Below are 20463 nucleotides of genomic sequence, written 5' to 3' on the forward strand. Positions count from 1 at the left end.
GAGGCTAATAATGAATTTCCTGAAGTTTCTGCTACTCCAGGAATGCACAAAGTCCCAATACAACACCTGTGATTTCAGAAGTTCAGAAGATTTTGATTTTTATCAAAAACCTTTTAGCTGAGTTTGGGCTTTGGATTTAAGCTAGGGGACAGGAAGCAGTCAGAGGCAATAGAAGTTTCCTCATTTAGGGGCTTTTTCATTCCAATTTCTGTCATGTAGCCAATTAACCAGCCCAGAAAGCCCAAGAATTCCCAGCAATATATATGTGTTGTGAAGTTATACTCTATGTGGAATATCAAGGGGTCTATAACATGGTATTTTGCTATTAGGGGGCCTTGCTTCTGAATGTTTTTTCATTTGGGAATGCCTGAAGACCAGCCCTTGTTACTGTGGGCCAGAATGGATCAAGTGAATAGACCTCAGGTGCAGGAGAGTTTTTCAAAGTTTGGTCCTTTAGGCTTTGCTGTTTTGATTCCTACTATCTTTAATGTATTATCTCCCTTTCTGTCTGTATTTCTGCAGGTGCTGTTTGCTCTGAACCAAACTCTGCTCCAGCATGAAAGCCTTCGAGCAGGTAGTTTGCAGGCCCCATATACCACTGAAGATCTCATCAAGCATTACAATTGTGGAGACCTGAATGCTGTGATATTCAACCATGACACTTCTCAGGTGAGCAGAATTGTTCCAGATGGGCCAGATGATTGAGAACAAATCAGCTGCTTTTTTAGCAGTATCCCAACCATCATTTTATACTCCGTCTCCTCTTCCCCCTCTTCCTTTTTGATGCTGTGTGTTTTCTATCCACATGTGCCTCTTTTGCTGGGTGAGAGTGGAATTTCCATGGTTTTTCTTGGGCTCTGGGCAATCATAGAATGGTTCAGGTTCAAAAAGACCCCCAAGATCATCAAATCCAACCATTAACTCAGCACTGCCAATCCCACCACTGAACCATGTGCCCAAGTGCCACGTCTACATGTCTTTTAAATACCTCCAGGGAGGGTGACTCCAACACAGCCCTGGGCAGCCTGTTCCAGTGCTTGACAACCCTTTTGGTGAACAAATTTTTCCTGCTATCCAATCTAAACCTCCCCTGGCACAACTTGAGGCTGTTTCCTCTTGTCCTATTGCTTGTTACTTGGAACAAGGAATGTACTGCCTGGAAAACTTCCCTGGGAATGTGCCTGCAAAAAAGGTAATTATGGATGTTTGGGAGCTGCTGAATGTAGACCCCTCATTAAGCGGGGGAGGGGGGAATATTTGTAATATTTGAGCTTATATATGAAGAGGAAGTGGACCTTACATTAATACTCTATAAAGTAAATAACTTCTCAAACATGTCATAATTCAATAATTTTGTATGTGTCTCAGCCAGCCCTTCAGTCTCCGTTTATCTTAGTTATCCAAAGCTATTAAAAACTCTGAATGGAGGAGAAATCTGCTTTCCAGACCGGTTTGATACTTCATGGCAAACTCTGAGATTCTCATTTAATACACAGATTCTTCTTTCTCCTTTCCTGTTAGTCCTGTGGTTGTAACTATTCCTGCAGCGTTGAGGCACAGCACAAATGATAAACATGGAATAAACAAGCAAGATGGGGTGTTATATTTGCCATGGATGCGATGAAAGGAGTACTAGTAGGCAAACCCATGAAGACGGTCCTGGTGTGGGAATGTCCTGTGTTGCCTTTTAATCTCTACCAGTGTAATTTCTCCAGTGAAAAAGCCTTTATCCCTGAGATTAGCTGTGGCCATTCACACCCGTTGCATGGACTCACAGACATCTGTGGTTTATTGTCACATTGTCCTGTATCAGACCCATGGGTTCAACTTGAGAGGAACGGCTTGCTTATCCCTCCAAATTATTGGATCAAATGTGGGTTTCAAAACAGTGTTAAAGACAGAAGAAGGAAGCCAACAACCAGTCAGAGTTCAAGCAGTGGTGTTAGTCATGGTCCCAGAGTGCACGCAGTTGATAGAGATTATAACACTTACAGGCCATGGAAAATTAAAATTCCTCTATGTATACTGGTCCCTGCAGAACTCTAAATGTTGTGCAGTACTGTTGGGTACAGGGTTTTTGTGCTTGGTAGTGTTTTCATAAACCAGCTTTATACCATTTATTTTAACTGCGAGCAGAACAAAATAGAAAATTAAAACCTAAAATAAACTCCCTATTCAGGCCAAGTTTTGCCAGTTGGGGTGATTCCAAAGTTTGTTCTGTGTGGTTTGTTGCAAGGATGAAAGACTCTGTCTGCCATAGAGAGTTTTTGCCATTTGGTTACCAAATTAGATTAGCCTGGCTTAAATATTACACATGAAGCAATCCCCCTGGGATCTCTCTCTGGAGACATGAAATGTAGGCAGAGGAATTTATCATGTGCTGAGTCTATTGCAGGTCTCATGAGGTGACAATGAACGATTGGCCTACAAATGTAGAAAAACTATAAATATCCCAAGTGAGATGTATCACCACTTAAAGTTCAGGGCAGGTACCCCTGCCAATCTTGTGAGACAAGAGTGCCACAGTATTTTTAGAAGATGTGTCCATTCTTTCGTGATATCAAGGTGCTGCCCCAATTTTTTAGAGGTCTGAGAAGACCTTTGTTTTAATTAAGAACAGGGAAAGGGAAACACCTCTGCTTTCCTGTGGTTATATTACGTTCCTCATTCCTTTCTCTCTCTCTTTTTTTAATTTTTTTTTGTCCAGGCACCATTTTCTCCAGCGTATAAATCCTTATTTAAACTTAGTAAAACTTTAAGGGGCTGAGCTTACTAAGTTAGACTGTGACCCCAAAGTGGAGTAGGAAACATCTCTCTCTCTTCTACAGCCTTCCTCAAACACTTGATTCTCTTGTGACTTTTGTAATCCAGATGCTTATGTTGGAGTTTCTGGGCAGAGAGTCAAAATGATACCAAAGAGAAAGTATTCTAAGCTAAAGATAGGATAGGAGTATTTTCTGCTCTTTCTCCAGACTTTTTTCCCCTCAAAGAAGTCAGTTTCTTTCTCTGCTTTTGAACAAAGTTCCCTAGAAGCAAAAATGTGTTGGAATAGATCAGTAGCTGTAACTTCTGTATTCTGTCTGATGATCTCACAAGGGAGTTGAGGTCAGTATGTCCAGAAACATTAAAATACAAAAAATCTGTTAGTGCAAAATTAGAAAATTATGTCTCCACGTGATATCTTTTTCTTACCTGAGACAGATGAAAAATTGCTTAATGACCCAAAGCCTTGGTGAAGAAAAAATAGGGCACAGAACACTTTATTGTGTTTTTTGCTCCCTAGATCTGATGTAAAAGTCTTTATTCAAACATAAACATTTATGTTTTGGGTTTAAGGATACCTTGCACCAGTTACTTCCTGTGGTTGGTTCTGAGCTGTTCAGTTTTTAAGGACAGCATTGAATTAGCTGCTTCTGAGTTCTTTTGTATTCGTTTATTAAGAGGAAAATTGAAGATCCAAGGCCGAGATTTTTCTCCTTCAGCCTTTCCCAAAAATTGTATCTGTGGTTTCTGGCTATTGTTTCTTATCTTCTGTCCTCAGCCATTCTCCTGACCTGAGGAGAGGCTCCTGTCCCAGGAGAAGATGGTTTCTCCTCTCTCATCGCTGATCTGGCGTGTCAGAGACCTGCAGCTCCACTGATAACTTTATACACAGTTTTCTTCAAGCCAGTTTCCACTGGCTCAGCTATCCAGGTTTCATACTTGTTATTTGCCTGTCCCATTTAGGATTAACAGCACAATCCAGGAGTCATACCTGACACTTCCAAAGCATCTCTCATCTAGAGAGCCTTACAGTTTGTGTTAGACTGTAGTGAGAGCCCACTGAAGTAATGGAGAATATTTTCATGCCTTCAGCAGGCTTTGTATCCATTCCAGTGGGCCCAGACATCTTTGGATATCAAAATGAATAAATCAAGTTAGGCCAGTGATTAACCCAGTTTACAGGCCTTATGCTCACCTCAGCATAACAATCTTCTCATTGCCAGGAGACACAAGGTCTTGGCTTCATCCTACACAGCAGAGCAAGCTATGCAGTGGAATTGCTTAGTGTTCACCACAGCCTGCAGACAGGTCTCAACCCCTTTCAGATGCTCAGGCATTGCTATGCCTTCTTCTTCAAGCTGTGTCCATCAGAAACAACCAAGCTTTTTCTATACCTTACTAGAATGATGTCACCCATATCTCAAGTTCCCTCTGCAGTTCAAAATGCCATGGATTCATGTGGGCACACAGCCTTTAAGTAGTGGGTGTTGCCTTCTGAAAAGCATATGATGATCTTGATAACATGACATTAGAAATCTATACACTAACCCCATGCCAGCATCAGCCTCCCTAAACTAAAGAAGAAAATGTTCAGTGCCTCACTTTGCAAGGTACTTGCTGTTTATAAATCTCCAGGTTGTGTTATGCAGCCCTTTAAAACTGTTATCATCCTGCATTTAAACATGTCCTTTAAGATTTAAGGTTCCTGATAATTCTAATTACATCATTAACTTGCCCTGTTGTCATTTTGGATAAAATACGACTGGATTTCTGGCTCGCTTCTCAAATCAATGAAAACTATCTGTGGAATGCTCCAGCTTCAGTAACTGCAGAAACACACAGCTGAGACCATTAGGTAGAGTGTTGAATGACAAGCAGACCTAATTTGTCCAAGGAATGGAGTTTTATCTGGCGCAAAGGAAGATAAATCCATAAACTGAAGGCACAGCTATTGTAACGCAGCGCTTTGGAAGCATCTTATCATTTTCAGCTGTAACAAAGTGCAGGCGAACTGGCACAGCCTCTCGTTCTTCCAGGGAAAATGATTATGAGCTTTCCAGTGAAGCAAGTGTGAGCTTGTCCCAGGCATCAAGGGAGCCAGTCCCGGGAGTTTGCCGTTCTGGGTCCAGGGGAAGGGTCAGTCACGCTCCCAGGAGTGTTTGTTCCAAGGACACTCCTGGCAGGGCTGATGCTGACCGGGTGTTTGGTGACACTGTGCTCAGTGCTGCTTGTGCCCCGATAGTGAGCAGAGCCTGTCTCCCACCTTCTCCTCCCTGGGCTGTAGCACAGGATGCTGCTGCAGAGGTGTTGCTTTCCCATAGTTCAGAACAGCTCCTGGTCTGCTGTGGTGGAATTGTACTTTCTTTCCGCTTGCACCTGAGTTACAGCTTCGTGTCCTGGTATATGCTGTGAGCGTTTGGAAGTGAAAAAACAGAAGTGCAGCCAAAAATTTTGGAGTCTAATTTTCGTATTATGTCAGAACAAGATTCCAGATTGGAGCAATATTATATTTTGGCTTATGTGTTTCAGAAAATTGGTTACAGATCCAGACTGAGAGCTAAGTCTACTTGTTGATGTCAGTGCTGGGGAAAACACTGCAGAGATTATTTTTTTTATTAATAATCTGGAACATGCCCAGATAATTTTCATGCTACGGGTTTTGAAAATAGGTTCTTCCTTGAAAATTTTCATTACATGTTTGCATTTGGAGTTGTCTTACCTTGGAGGTTTTTTCCTTCCTACTTCCAGTTTCCATGAAAAAAGCAATGGGAGAGGAGAGAGAGTCAGAGAGAAATTGGAACAAGACATTTAAAGGCAAAGATTTTTCTTTCAGACTGCTGCATTATTAGAAAAGGAACATATTTACCTACAGAATAGAGCTGATTTACATTAAAAACAGTTAAAGATTGTTGACTACCTGTATTTATTAGTAAGGGAATAAACTATAAATGAGTATGAAAGAGTGATTGGTAAAACCATTTGGAGTTCAAGGTAGTAGCGTGCTACTTTCTGTGCAATGCTGTATGTTTGCTGTAAGGCATTTACTGTCCCTTCTTTTTAAAGAGCTGGTTTATGAAGTGTTTCTTGGAAAGACTTGTTCAAGAGAAACGAAAAAGACTTGTTAGTTTTTTCAAACAGTATCTTGTGAGCTGAATGTACAAAATGCTTTTTCTTTCTTAGTGTTGTATGTAAAAGGTGAAGTTACTCCTCATTATGACAGGGAGGGGGAAAATGTGGGACAAGGGGGCACTTTGGTTGTCCTGGCTGATTTGGCAGGATTAGCATTAGAGATTATCAAAAACACTGTGTTCTTGGGGACTCCTGGACACAACATTTCTTGGTCTGTACTGTTGTTGTGCATTACTGAGCAGGGAATGCCGTAGATCAGGTGTCTCCAGTGTAAACTGGTTGTGCTCTCTGGTGGTGACTTCAGATGTGGATCTTCACTCCTCTGGGAGAGCTGATGGCTGATAAACCCAAAGTCAAGGCTTATAGAGTTCCACCAGTTTAGATGCAAAGAAATTAGTTTCAAGGACAACTTATCTCAACTTCACTAAGTTAATCTGAATTATTCCTTATTTTTCTCCTTAGTGGCTCTTGTTTCATTTTTAAATGCTTTCTTGGAGCTGTTCTCCATCTTTATGCCCAACACTAGACCTCTCAAACAACCCTACTTTAAAAAAAAGTTAAAATTAGTTTTAAAATCATCATCCAATTTGTTTTTCAGATGTCAGCATAACTAGAAAGCTTTGGCTGGTTGGATTGGGAGTAGTCTGGAGTTTCTCTAAGACCAAACAGGAGGGCATGGCAATCTTTGCACCACAAACTGTGGTGTCAGCTCCTGAGGTCTCATGTCCAGACCAGATGCTGTTGTGTTAATAACCAGATTTTTGCTCCTTGCAAAGTTACGTGATGTTTTGCAAATCATATATTTTGGATCAGACTTGCCTTGAGTTAAAAGAATATTGCAAATTTCACATATACTTTCAGGCCTTTCCTAGAATCTTACTAAACAGGGATGGGAAGAAACTCATTGAGGAGCCCTGAACAATATATATCCAAGACAACCAAACCTGAGTTTGTGCCCGCTACTGGCCAGCTGTTCTCCCACTGTGTAACAGAAGACAAAATGAAAAATACCTTTGGAAAAAGAATTGCAATTTTTTAATAAACCAGCCCCAAACCCAAACCTTCTGGCCCTGGTTTGTTTTTTTTTTTCTTCACTTTATTGCCCTGCTTTGCCCTTTGATCAGTATCTTGACTTGGGTGTCATGGCAATATAATAGGTGATGGTTTTAGTGTCAGAACAGAAAAAAAGTATTCTTTGTCAAAGGAAACAAAGCATTTGGAAGGGAAATAGAAAATCTTGAACTTTTCCATATGTTTGCAAGCTCATGAAAGCTGGCCTCAAAACAATCCCGGCGTTGGAGGGGCTTTAAATGCAGCAGGAGTATCATTAGGTAGTTAAGATTTACCCTCCCCTCCGAAACCCAAACCTTTATTTGCATACACTACAGGCTTGTCATCGTTACTCAATTAATGAACAGGTCCCTGTAATCTGGTCCTAAATATACACTGCATACTTGGTGAGGCTTGCAGAAAGGGGGCCGGGATCATTGTTCTGACTGTGTTTTGTTAAGGCTTCTTTAATCAAAACATTCATTCAGATAGAGAGGCCGGCTGCATATTTTGGCATCGCGACCAAGGGGAGCAGGGACAGGGTTGGGGTAGAGAGGGAGGCCTTGTAGAAGGGGATGATATTGCTTGCTTCTTCTTTTTTCTTTTTCTTTCCTAAGTGGTTGGAAAACAACTGTTTAACTGGTGTGGAAAAACAAATAGAAAACATACATGGAGGTCATGACTTCCCAGGGATTTGTTGAAAGTCTTCTCTAACAGGGATAGAAGTCTCACCCCCCAGGCTGTGTGTGAGATGCACAGCCCATCTCTGTGGCCTTTCTACCTTTTTGAATTTCTTTCTAAAACATGTTTTTCTTCAGCCCAAATGGACAGAGAAGGTAGAACTAGGCAGGACACGCAGCTGTTGTTTGGTCTTGTGCCACCTGGCAGTGGCAGGATGGGTTTGGTGATCCCAGGGAGGGTCTCCATGCAGGTGTGGTGAGAGCTGAAGCTGCAGGTACAGGAGTGTCCAAGGGCTGTAGCCCACCCTGCTTGCAGGCAATATTAGACTCAGTCCAGCAATGGCTCCTACAGCTTTTGTGTCACCTGCAGAGCTGATTTTTAGAAGTATCATGCACTATCCGTGGGGACTTCACTGGCATTCAGCCTGCTTTCCCCCTCCATGTCTTCTCCTATTCATAATTTTTCTCTGTTTACAAGTTTAGATGCTCCTGTGGCTCATAGACCTGAGCTAGCCAGTTTGAAACTCAGTTTCAAAGACCTGTATTTTCACACTCAGGTTGCCATGCTGTGCTGAGGGGTACCCTGCTAGCTTTAAATGAGAGAGGCCAATTGCAGAAAGCTCACTGACATCAACTGCAATGTATCTGCAATGTACAGGGACCCTGAGCAGTGATGTAGGTGGGCAGGGATTAGCTCACAGCCAGAAATGGCTGCCCAGAGCTGGTCCCAAGAAATGTGCTTGCTCTTACTCTGGCTTTCCTTGTGCTCTTGAACTTCCTTTCTTCTCTCACTTCCCTTCAAGCAAAAAGTTTTTTGCCCTTTTTTCCCCGCCAGCCCAGGGAAAGGAGTGATGGAACTGACTTTACTCTGAAGATGAAAGACTCTTTTTACAGTCAACTCGGGCTTCTAGTATATTACTTTAAATTTTGATGCTTAAAAGAAAGCAATAATGGGTTAATCACATGCTCAAACTGCATATGCTCCTTCCTGGTTTCCCTTTTCCATAACAAGCTGGAAGCTTATCTTCTTGGCAGCTGCCAACTTTGGGCTTTGGGCTGAATCAGTTTAACCAGACACCCCCTCCTTGGCCATTGCTGGTCTCCATCACGATGGAAACTCAAGAGTGCTGGAGGAAAACCAGTTGAGTTGGCAGCATTATTCATTTCTGCAGCAGCCTTGTGGAGATGCTTGCTCTCACAGCCCATTCACTTTGCACTATTTGAATCCTTCTATCAGAGGCTGCAGTAAATGGATATTGCTCTCCCAGATGCCAGAAGGATCCATAAATCAGAGGAAAACAGGTGTCTTCCAAGTCCAGAGCAGTATATTTTGCAGCACTTCAGTAAAAGCCACAATGCCTTGTCAAGGCTGGTTAACAGGAGGGTATCCTCCCTTCATAAAGGAATGATAACTCGAGCTCAGATGTCAGCCTCTGACCCAAGAAGGGCTGGTGTGAATTTAGGGCTGGAGGAGCCAGCGGGTTTTGGGATGCTGCTTTGGCTCCTTGGCAGCCCCCATAAGCTGAGCTGTCAGCTCTTCAGATCCTTATCTCGCATAGTGCTGTCGACTGGATAAAAGTTCCTGACCTGAATGATGCAGGGAAAATCCTTCAAAGTGCTATCCATTACTTGTCTTCTGGCCTCTACCCACGTAAAGCTCATAAACCAAAAGACTAATAAAGAGAACCCAATCTTTAGCGTGTTTAAAAAAAAATTAATGTAGTTGTCGTGATCTGGGAACAACTCCCTGCTTACAACTGGAGATAAGGATTACTAGCATGGAAGTGGAGCCCTCCTGTCAGGGAAAGAGGGATGGGGTTTGGATTGAGGTGCTGGACTGGAATTCTGGAAGCTGATGGCCAGCTCTCTGGCTTGCCATAGATGACACTGGGTGTGGCTCCTCCTATTTTCTCTATTTAGCCAGTGAATGCTGGGGATAGAAGGAAATAAAGAAATAAGGCATTTTTATTATTAATAGATTCTCCTGCAACTATTAGGGATGGTGCTGTACTTGCAGCATCTGGAGTTTGGATACTTCACAGGAGGTGAGGCTGGAAAACCTTGAATCATCTGCTGATTGGGAGACAGTGGGAGAGAGGAGTCTTGGAAGCCAACAGGGTTGACTAAGATATAGGAAGATAATAGCTGGAAAGGTTATAGGGTCACTGTGTTATCCATGGCAGGAATTGGCTTCCCTTTTCCCTGACTCAGCTTCCTCTTCTCCATCTGCAGGTAGAATTATAGTTGAAGAGCACCTTGAAGGCAAGGAAGGGCACCCAGCCCTCTGTCCCAGTGTTGGTAGTATTGGGTTTTCATTGACATAATCTTACAGTTTGAATGCACATTCCAGAAATACTCTATCATCACTGGAACAGAACGAGGCTAAGGAAGGTTATCAGAGGATTGGGAACTGTGGTGTGTGGGAGTAGGAACGATAACACTATTAGTCCACATCTGATTGTGATTTGATACTGGACTGAGTCTAGAGCAGTTCCACTGGAGCCAATAAATCCAAAGGAGGGGAAAAAAAAAGTTAATCATAGTTGATGGTGCTTATATGTGTCCAAAAAAATTATTTGCAGATAGATATTCACAACTCTGGCATTGTGCCTCTGTCCAGAATATTTGTCTAAATATTAAAAAATAGTAAATTAGAAAATGTACTTAACTGTCATCCCATGTCCATGCATTTTCAGCTGAACTTTGGCAGTAAGCCCTAAATGTGATAAAAGACTCTACACCAATATATTTTGCTTTTCTCTTCTTTTTTTTTTCTTTCTTTTCTTTCTCTCTGTCTCCCTAGACAAAGCTGACAGCATAGCATAGATCTTGAATTATGGCTGATGCATTTTTCTAAGCTGAAGTATGTTGTTAGCTCTTATGCTAATGATTGCAGCAGAATTCCAGCCTCTATGGGAATTTATGGGAAGAGCGGTTACCACTGAGCATCGTCTTGGACTTTGGATCTTCCTTTGGGTCCTTCCATAGCTAAAGTCAGCCAATGCCTTGTAAGTGACATCAAGGTAGAAAGTCTTGCTGTCCCCATTTTACAGATGGACTTTTGAGAGACAGGAGGAATAAAGCCAAATGCTTCAAGGATACTTAGTGGAGGTTAAGTGCCAAGTTTCCTTTGAAGGTTTAAACCCAAATGACATGCCTGTGATCATGCAAGAGATTTGTATCGCCCATGGGAGCAGAATCATTTTTTCAGGGTAGTGTCATAACCACTCCACAATCCTTCCTCTTTCTTCTTCCTAAAGCTCCCACTGACTTCAAAGGTGAAGAATTATGGCCCGCATCCCACAGTCCTGTGAGCTCAGATGTGTGTGCAGAGCTCTACCCACACATATATTCCATCAGGGATACTGCTCAACTAAAATTATACAGGCAGTAGGGAGGGTAAAAAATGTCTGCAAGGCTGGGGCTTCTTTTTTATTCTCATATTGCCTTTCTTTAACCTCAAAATTTTAACTAAGAAAGGCGGAGTATACCAAATGACTGAGTTTTGGGTCTACTATGCTGTCCATAGAAGAGTCGTAACCCAAAGAAACTAGGAATAGAAAAAAAGGAGGAGTGCTAACTTATTCAGTAAGACAAAATATTCCATATTTTGAACACCTCAATGAAATACATTATTGAGTTTCCATGAGAAATAAATAAATAGATGAGCTGGTTGGATTCTCAGAAAGCTTGCAGAGACTGGACATAAAGAATCAATTTATCTCTTGTCATGTGTAGCCACTACAAAGTGAGCACACCCCAGGTGATGTGTTTTTCTGCTGATCCAACTATTACTCTCCTAGATGAACAGCAAAATTAGAAGTTGGGATTTTCACCCGGTCACTTCATCCACTCCACTGTACATTTAAATACTGGTAGCAGTGTTCAGCTGTTATTGGGAGGTCACTCCCTCACCCAATGGCACAGCAAATGTTTCACCCATTCTCTCTTGGTTCAAAAACAACAAATACATATAATTAAAATGCTAAAATTAATTTTTTTTCACTGAATGGAAGCAAAGTAAAATTGGAAGAGGGTAGGTGCATCCTTTTGGTGCACATTTAAAACAAGAGATTTTCTTTCCCCCCCCCCCGCCAAAAAAAAAAAACCACAAACAAACAAACCACTTAAATTCTGGCTCTAGTTAATAGTTTCCTAATTGCGTGTGACTGTTTCTTGACTTCCTGATCCCTGTCTGGTGGTTAAGAATCCAAAGGGTTTATTAAATCAACCGGAGCAGCTGCCTCCTCGAAGCCAGGCATGGTGTATGTCACTGGCTGTGGAAAGGAACTGCAATTCAGGGAGGAGCAGAGGTGATTGATGGGGCAAGTGTCATAGCTCAGACTGTGGTTGCACTACTGTGTATGGGCATAGTTACTGCAATCATTTATCTTCTGTCCTCTGCCACACACAAGCAGAAACATATATGCATGTTTTATTTTTGCCAGGCATTAGAAATGCAGGAATGCTCAAGGTGCAGCGGGACCTGTAGCTGATGATTTGCCTCTCAAGGTGATGCCTTCCTTTGTCTTGTTCCTTGGACAAGCACCAGAAACACTGACAAAACACAGTCCTTGGTTTTAAGTTTATCTCTCTGCCATTGGCAAACTCTTTCCCACAGAAGAGAAGGAAAGAAAGGGAGGGGAAAACAGGCAAGTAAATGGGTCTGTTTTGTGTACTGTATTTTAGGTTAGATAAAGGGGAGGAAAAAACTGTAGGTTAAATGTGGATGTAGGATTCCAAGTGATGGAGTTGCAGAAGGTGATGAAAGGTACTTCCTTTCTTGGCAAAGATCTTCTTGGTCAAGGTCTAAATGCAACTTCTGTTCTTGGGCTATCTAGACCTCCAGCATCAGAGCTGTCCCCTGGCAGGAGTGGGATGCACAAAGCTGCTTGGTCCCCCAGCATTGCTGCTCCTGCTTTGTGTAGGAGAAGGTTGTCCTTACAGTACTTTGTTTTCCCCAAAGCATCTCAGGTCATTCGGGATCAGGTCCCATCAGTTCCCAGCCTTCACTTCCCTTCAGCCAAAAACAGGGAAGAAGAGACTTCTCTTATGTGGGTTTTGAGCTTTCAGATGCTTCCAAAAAATTTCACCTTCCATTTCAGTGTCCAAAGGCTTCCCTGACTCCTCCCTGAGCTACATCAACCCGTTAAGCACAGAGCCTCAGTACAGAGGAGATGCAAAGGCTTGTGATACCTGCATGGACCACCTGATTTACAGCTTTGTGTTACAGAGGTTATTGCAAGTGTAAATTGGCTACTCATTCCTCAGACTTTGTTCCTACAATATAAATTTCTCCCTGCTTTTCACCAGGGATGGAAGCCACTACATCCTGTGCTGCTGCAGCCAGCAACATTTTACCTCTTTGACGCTGTCAGGCTATTTCTACGTCCCTCTGAGAGAAGTGCATGTTCTTACCAGACGTGGAGGCAGCTTCCTTCCAGGAAACTGGTGTCTCAGATAGGTCTGGCTTAATGGGACTTATTATTTGTTGAGTGCTGCCAAAGGGCTCAACTGAGAACAAGGTGCAAACTACTTGCATGCTCTGAGGAGTTCACAAGATGCACTGGTGATTCCAAGCCATGCTGGAAAGCCCAAAGGAATGATTCAGGGTAATGCAATTGAACCCTTAAGGAAGGACATGCTGTGAGGATCACTGTGATTTGGCAAAACAGGTTGAGAAATCATTCGGAAAATGAAAGGTCCAGCTGGTCTGTAAGACCCAATAGACTGGGGCAGGGTCACTGTGAGCATCAGTGTTAGCTCCATCTACTTGGGAGCCCCTGGCTCAGGAGATGTGGTCCCCATTTCTGCCTCACTCAACTGGGTACAGCCTTTGGTAGGAATCCAGAACAAGGTGTAGACTCATCCTGCATAATGCATGGTGAGAAATCTCTGCTGCTTAGTCCCACACATTAAGTGATGCAAATGGGGCTGTAACAAAAAAGCTTTAAGGAGAGTCACTAGGAAGTTGGAAGTCTCCCTAAGACTTGCTGAAAACTTTTGGAGAGGCAGTATGAATGAAGAGGGTGGGAAAAGACAAAAATTGTTGTGATAAAACCGTGTGGCCATCTGGGAGTGTAAGATGTGGTCTGCAAAACATAGTTTGAAGGCAAGTTTTGGAAAATGAGTTCAGGAATTTGGTATAGTAGAAAACCAGAGGAAGAATAACCCGAGTAACAGAGTCACAGCATCAAGTATTTCAGCACAGTGAGTGAGGGATGTTCCCCTCATGGGCTGTGCCTGCAATGTCATTACCACCAGCTCAGATTAACACTGGAAATCCTGGCAGCTTTACGTGTACCTGGGGACTCAGAAAGCTGGATCTAGGTTTTGCAGATTAAGCTGCTTTCCAGTGGTGAGGCACAGAAAACCTCCAGAATGTGCCTGGGTCCTGTTAGCAGTCATCAGACACTGCCCACTTACAGCACTTCCCACAGTGGGGCACGTGGGCCCCCAAACTCTCATGGTAGACCTTGGACCTTTACCGTGTCAAAATAAGTTGTTCTCCTAATAATCAGAGACTTTTGGCTTGTCTGTCCATTACAGCTTGGATCTTGGCTCATTCCTGGGTCTGCCTCTGGTCCTTGGAGTTTCAGCCTTTCTTCTGTGTCTATGAATGTCTCTTCTCACAAAAGCAGGGGCTGAGAGAGCAGTTCTTGTGAAAATCTCTTCCTCAGAAATATCAGGAACATTTCAGGGATTTATGTGTTGCAATGCATTGAACTCTCTGGTGAGATCTAAAAGCATCTAAAGCTGCAAGAAGGATGAGAGGGTTTACCCTGTGTACATCTTCCTGTGTCTGGTTTTGCTGTCCTTGCCTGCTTTAAAACTGTTAAGTTATTAAAAAGGCCCAGATACAAGCCAAATCTTACAGTCCTTAGTCAAGTTCATGGTGACCTTGGCTGGGAACAGATCACAGGATTTTGGTATTAAATAACCAATGAACTGTTTTGAGCAAGAAGAGAATAAAGGTCCTAGTAACTCACCCAAATGTAACACCTGAAACTACATTTTGCTGAAGGAACAGAGAAAAGTGAAAATGAGCTAAAGTTTTATTAAGAAAATACTAGTTTCACTTTAAAAAAGAAGTATATTCATTGATTTTTTTTTTTTGGAGTTCCTAACAACCTCCCAAGCTCTGATCTGCCTAATGGTTTTTTGATGGTTTGTTTGTTTTTTTTTAAATTATAGTGATGCTCAGGTGGCTTACATAAGGCTGGAGTAAAACATGGAGTGTTTTGGCAATTCCTGAAGCAGTACCACCTGAGCTATAGCTTCTCTCTCCATTTCAGGTCCCTAACTTCATCAACACAACACTCCCACCCCACGAGCAGGTGACGGCTCAGGAGATAGACAGCTACTTCAGACAGGAGCTCATCTACAAGAGGAATGAGAGGATGGGGAAGAGAGTGATGTCACTTTTAAGGGAGAACAGAGACAAGAGCTTCTTCTTTGCCTTTGGAGCAGGTATGGCATGAATTTTTCTGTTTTACTCAGTTATTGTGATTGGAAGTAAAGTGTTTTGAATGCTTCAGGATTTTGTCTCTGAGCTTGAGGGAAGATTCCTTAGGAGGCTTCCATTAGGAAGCAGAAAGGTTTTTGTTTGTCTAGACCTGCTTCTAAAATGCAGTTGTTGAAGGAGGTGGGTCTGGGTCCAGCCTGGCTGCAGACAGGCTGCACTCCTTTGTTTTCCATCCAGCTGTAGAAATGTGAAGTTGAGAGCTCTTCATGCTGCTGTTTGTTCCCTTCCCAGACTGACTTGTGGGCTGCTTGGGTTGTGTTCACACAATGGTTTGTAGCCACAAGTGTAGCTTGAATAGTTGAAGTTTGAATTTGCAAGCCCAGGTGCTGATGGGACACAAACCCTTTGGTGGCACAGGCACACGGTGCTGGCCCAGGGTTTCAAACCTCTTGGGGTTGCTGTAGTTAAGACTTCCTCAGTGGGTGACTTAGCTGCTCTGGTCGTGTTTCTGTACAGATTTGCTGGTTTGGGGCTTTGCACAAGTGCATGAGTTGTGTGTGTAGCTAAATACCAGCACTTTGAACCATTAAGTAAAAATCCAATATGTCCCTCTGCCTGTTTAAATGCTCTCCCTGAAGTCTGCAGAACAAAGACATCTGCAGTACTTCCGTGAGTCTGCAACAGTATGTGCTACTGTCCTTTTTTTTATTTCTTTTCCCTTTTCCAGTGGAATTCACATTTCTGTGTGATAAGAGTATAAATAATAACTGTTCAGGCCCCAGCTCAGCTGAATCCTGAGCACCAGCTTAAGTGTCTCTTTGAGCTCCCTCGACTTCAAGGCAGCCTGAGACTGCTGTGCTGAGAACCAATCTGCTCCTCCTGCTCCCTCTCCTTGGCAATTTCTCATTTTTGACAGAACTTTACTCCTCATCCCATGGCTCTCACTATGAACTTTGGCAACAACTCACCTTTCGCTACTCACTTCAGTGGGAATTTTGATTAAAGACTGCGGGTTTTAGTGGAGACACATGCATTTTGATGTATTTATTTTTTGAGTGTATCCGGACTGAATTTTCCCAAGCTTATTTAATCTCAGGCTTGCCTGATGTTTCTGGCCAAGGAGTTTTGCTTAACTGTTTTTACAGTAGGAAAATATATCATGATGGTTCATAATTGGACAGGGATTCATAAAAACCAGGTTGTCTAACCCGAGGAGCGAGGTTTATCAGAGATTATCAAACATGATGGCTTTGACGTAGTCTCCAGTTTTGGAAATCCCTTAACCAGGACATATTTGAGCTGAGAGGATACACTCATATTGGGCATCACTGCCCACTTGCCCTGCTCTACACGCTTTTCCAGGGCATCAATTACAGACCAGGATCTTGGACTAGGTGGGTCATGGATCCAAACCACTGCTGCTGTTTGTGCTGATAACAGAAGTGAAATTAAGCAAATGGATACTAATTACACGCTGCATTCTATAGAAAGGCACGTTTAACTTCTGGGAGGTTTGAGCTTTCTTTCCCTTTCCCCATCAGACAGCACCTACCTGAAACTCCCTAGCAGCATCCCTTGGGAAAGCTGGCTTATGGAGAGCAAGTCTCATTTTGTCTCTTGCACCCATTTTTGGCCATGTTGAAAACTGCCTTTGTTGCTGGGTTTTTTTGTTTTCCCAGCACTGACTGTGGCAGGACAGAACAGACACATGCAGCCGGATTTATCGAGAGCTGGGTCGTGGGAGATGCCAAGGATAGCTTTTTGTTTTGGGTTCTTTGTTCCAGCATCCCTTTGGCCTTTCTCACCAAAGTGGGCCATCCCTGCAGGCCATCCCTACTTTTAGTACAATTAATTCCTTCTTGCTTCTCTGGGGTGTTTTTTCCTTCGTGCAGTAAGTTGTGAGAAAATTATTAATTTTTCAATGCCAAAATTATTATGTGACTGAAGTGCAAGCAAGTTCATTTTCTCTTATGATTCAAATGCAGTTTTTCTCCTGAAGGATTTTTTGGGGGTTTTGTTTCCTTTTTATTTCCCCCATGCACTGAATTATGAGTGGTGTTTGTTGATACATCTTGTGTTTTTCATTCTTATATTTAATTCGTGAATTTTAATGGTTTCTTTGGTATGTGGTTGGGTTGTGAATTCAAATAGTTTTCTAAAACTTTGAACATTTGGTTTTGCCTTTTATAAAAGCGTAGGGTGTTTTTGATGAAAGTTGAGGCTTTCACATATTCCCGTGAATTCTGAAGTGCAAAATTTTAGGAATGCACCTTTGGTGAGGATAGGCGTGATAGAGTCTGCAGGAGCTCATATCCTCCCAGAACAGTGCAAAAATTATCTCACTTTATTTAATATTCTGCATCTTTAAGACTAACACGGTGAAAGGGAAATAATTTGAAAAAAGTGTTCTGGACAATGTACTCCAAATTATGCTGAGCGTGATTCCTGCATCAGTCCCTTTATTTCGAGGGTATTGGAACTAATGGATGAATAGTAATTAAATTATATATGTGTATTGTGAATTGTTTTCCAAATTTCATAATCTCCATCATAGTTTCTGGGGAGGGAAAAACTGGGTAAAACTGTGCTGCCAAATCAAATTAGGAAAATAAATATTTTCCTAAATAAGAAAATAAGCCTGTTGCGAGAAAAGCACCTTGGAAAAACTTCCCCAAATGCAATTTTATGGACGAGGGTTGCTGTAGGAGGGAGTCTCAAGCCCCACATGATGATTCACGTGGACTCAGTGGCATCCTGTACCTCACAGGTATAGCTGGAGCCAAGGGGCTTGGAGATGGGGAAAACAACCCTCCTGAGGTAGAGCCCTGCCTGGTTCCTCCAGTGGCCTCCCTGCAGGAGCTGTACCCTATGGATACTGCCCTAGTGAAGGTGTACCTGGCTTTTGCACAGCTGTGTGTAGCAACTGAGGCTCTGCTGCTCCCTCAGGGCACCATCCTCAGCTTGATTTAAGATCCCAGTGCCACAAGTGGGTAGTTCTGTAGTGTCTGGTAATGAATTTGTATAATGAGCTTGACTAAGCCAGAAGGCACCACACAGGTGTCTTTGCAAATTACAATCTGGTTTGGCTCAGTGAGTCCTGCTCCATGACTGTAGAACCAAAAATACCCACCAAAAACCCCAAAGAAACCCAATGACTGGCTTCAACTGAAAAGCAAGATGATGATTTCCTGGCAGCCTGGTGCAGGAGCCTGGTGCTACTGAGCTGGAGGATGCAGGTGTCTGTCAGCAAAAAGTATATGGTCAGTGTTGCAGAAATCTTGCAGAAAATCCCTTCTCAGTTGAAACGTGGTAGAGTGTAAAGCCCTGTCCCCATAACAAAACATGCACTTCACCATCAGGAAAAAATATAGCTCATTCAGTGTAAGCTGAATTCCCAGTTGGCTGGATGAAAATGTGTGGCTGAAAATGGCAGGCAGAGGGAGATGTGGCATCCCCTCTCATCAGATCTAAATAACCTTCATGTAGGGACAGATCCCACACCCTGGTCCTGGCAGGTCTGGCAGGTCAGGTCACCCCTGGAAATGCCCGCTCTGCCTTCATATGGAAGATGAGGCCATTAAAGTGATTGGGATATAGCAGGCAATTGCCTGTGCAACTCTGCATGTTTATGGGCTGGTTATTAACTATTTTATACATAGAATTTCTACCTTCTTCATCCTGCCTCACTTTTAAAAGAAGGCTGATCAAAATCTTTCAGCTGATACTTTTTTTGGTAGAAAATTGGACATTTGGAGAAAACAGAATTTTTCTGCCTGCTTCTGAAAAGCAAGTCCACTTCTTGAAGATGTTGATCAAAATCCCGGGTGCCTGGGTGTCATTGTTCTCCTGTAAACTGGGATTCCCAGTTAAAATTTTACTATGTTCTGTTTAGAGCTGTGGTGCATCATAGGAGAGGTGGCTCAGAGTCTGGTTTGCAAGAGCACGAGGCTGTGAAACATTGAACAGACAACTCCTGGGAATGAAGGAGTGGGAAGGGGACAGGCCTTTGGATATCCAAGCATGCTGAGATAAAACAGTTTTTCATAAAGTGAAGCAAAGCTTTTTTATGCTGTTGAAAGATGGTTTTTTCTTGTTCCAGTCAGAAGTATTAAAACAAAAAAGAAATTACTCAGTTCTGAATAGAGCTTTTCAGTTTTCTGTCATTCTTAAAAATAAAAAGTTGAGTTTTCAATGGATTTCCCCCTTTCCCATCTTCCATGGAATTACTCACAATTTAAATGTGTTGGAGTAATTCAAACTTTTAATTTATTCCTTTATAAAACACGTAGAAGTGAAAATGGTCATTTATTCTTTCTACTCTCATTTCTTTCTCCTCTCCAAGAAAAATACAGGCTTTGGGTAAAAGGGGACCCAGCTTGTACCCAGTTCTATAGACTTCGTTCTTCTCCTGCCAGGGTTTACCATATTCAGGCTTAATGTGAAAATATCACCATACCTGTATTCACAGTAATTATACTCAAGTAATGAAACAGCAGTTATTGTTTGTGCAGTTAAATGATATTTTTCAGTTATGGGCATGGTAATGTTTCCCTTTGAATGACTAAGGGTTGCTAAATAGAGTACTTTCAAGTAAAATTTGGGTATTTGCTTGGGTTTTGTGTTTTGAAAATCCATCATGGATTGCTAGGAACTATTGATCTGTAATAACAGCCTTAGACCTCATATATACAGGCAATTTATAAAGGGTCATTTATAGTCGAGAAAGACACACAGCCAAGAGCACACAGGCTGTTAAAAAGAGTTAATATTTTGGCAACTAAGACTATATATATGAAGTCAATGTTTAAGAAAAAATCACTCTGGTTTATTTCATTTTTATGGGCAAATAATTTTCAAGTAACACTTATGATAACAAATGGATAAATTTATGTCTGCAGTTAATTTGAACGATAATTTCCTTGGGATGTTTTACTTACTTGCATTTTTTTTTCTTTCTTTTTTTTATGAGAACTGTCAGTTTTGTAGCTGAGAGCCGGATTTACTGCTTCAGAAATTCGGATGCTGCTCCAGTTCATGATGTTTATTAGCAGCCAAATCAGTAGGGTTTAAGGCAGTGAGTTTGGTTAGTTAAAATAATAAATGTATCATGGAGAATTTTCTTTAAGTGCTGAGACAGGGCTGAAATGCAAGTACCATGGCATCTCCCACGGTAAGAGGGGAATCAAACTGTCTCTGGACAACGGTCCTGTGGTGGAGGAAAGAAAATGTTAAACCACCTCACCAGCCCCCTGCATCTGAGATGTCAGAGAGGACCCAAGCTATTGTCCATGGTGTGGTGGAAGCCAGAGTGGGCTGGTGACCACAGCTCCAGATGCAGCTGGTGATAACAGGGATCTGTGTACGTGAAAGTACGAG

At 42.3% G+C, this 20463-nt stretch overlaps 1 protein-coding gene across 1 annotated transcript in view; it reads left to right on the forward strand.

The window, feature by feature from the left end:
* The window catches only part of TRABD2B (TraB domain containing 2B), a 278298-nt gene that overhangs the window by 149377 nt on the left and 108458 nt on the right, over positions 1-20463 (forward strand). The window contains exons 3-4 of the mRNA XM_027683025.1: positions 523-669; positions 14918-15092. Coding sequence (XP_027538826.1) covers positions 523-669; positions 14918-15092 — 322 coding nt within the window. The remainder of the gene's footprint in view (positions 1-522; positions 670-14917; positions 15093-20463) is intronic.

The sequence above is a fragment of the Neopelma chrysocephalum genome, unplaced genomic scaffold (assembly GCF_003984885.1).
Source record: "Neopelma chrysocephalum unplaced genomic scaffold, ASM398488v2 Primary Assembly neopelma1_64, whole genome shotgun sequence".
NCBI classification, from domain to species: domain Eukaryota; kingdom Metazoa; phylum Chordata; class Aves; order Passeriformes; family Pipridae; genus Neopelma; species Neopelma chrysocephalum.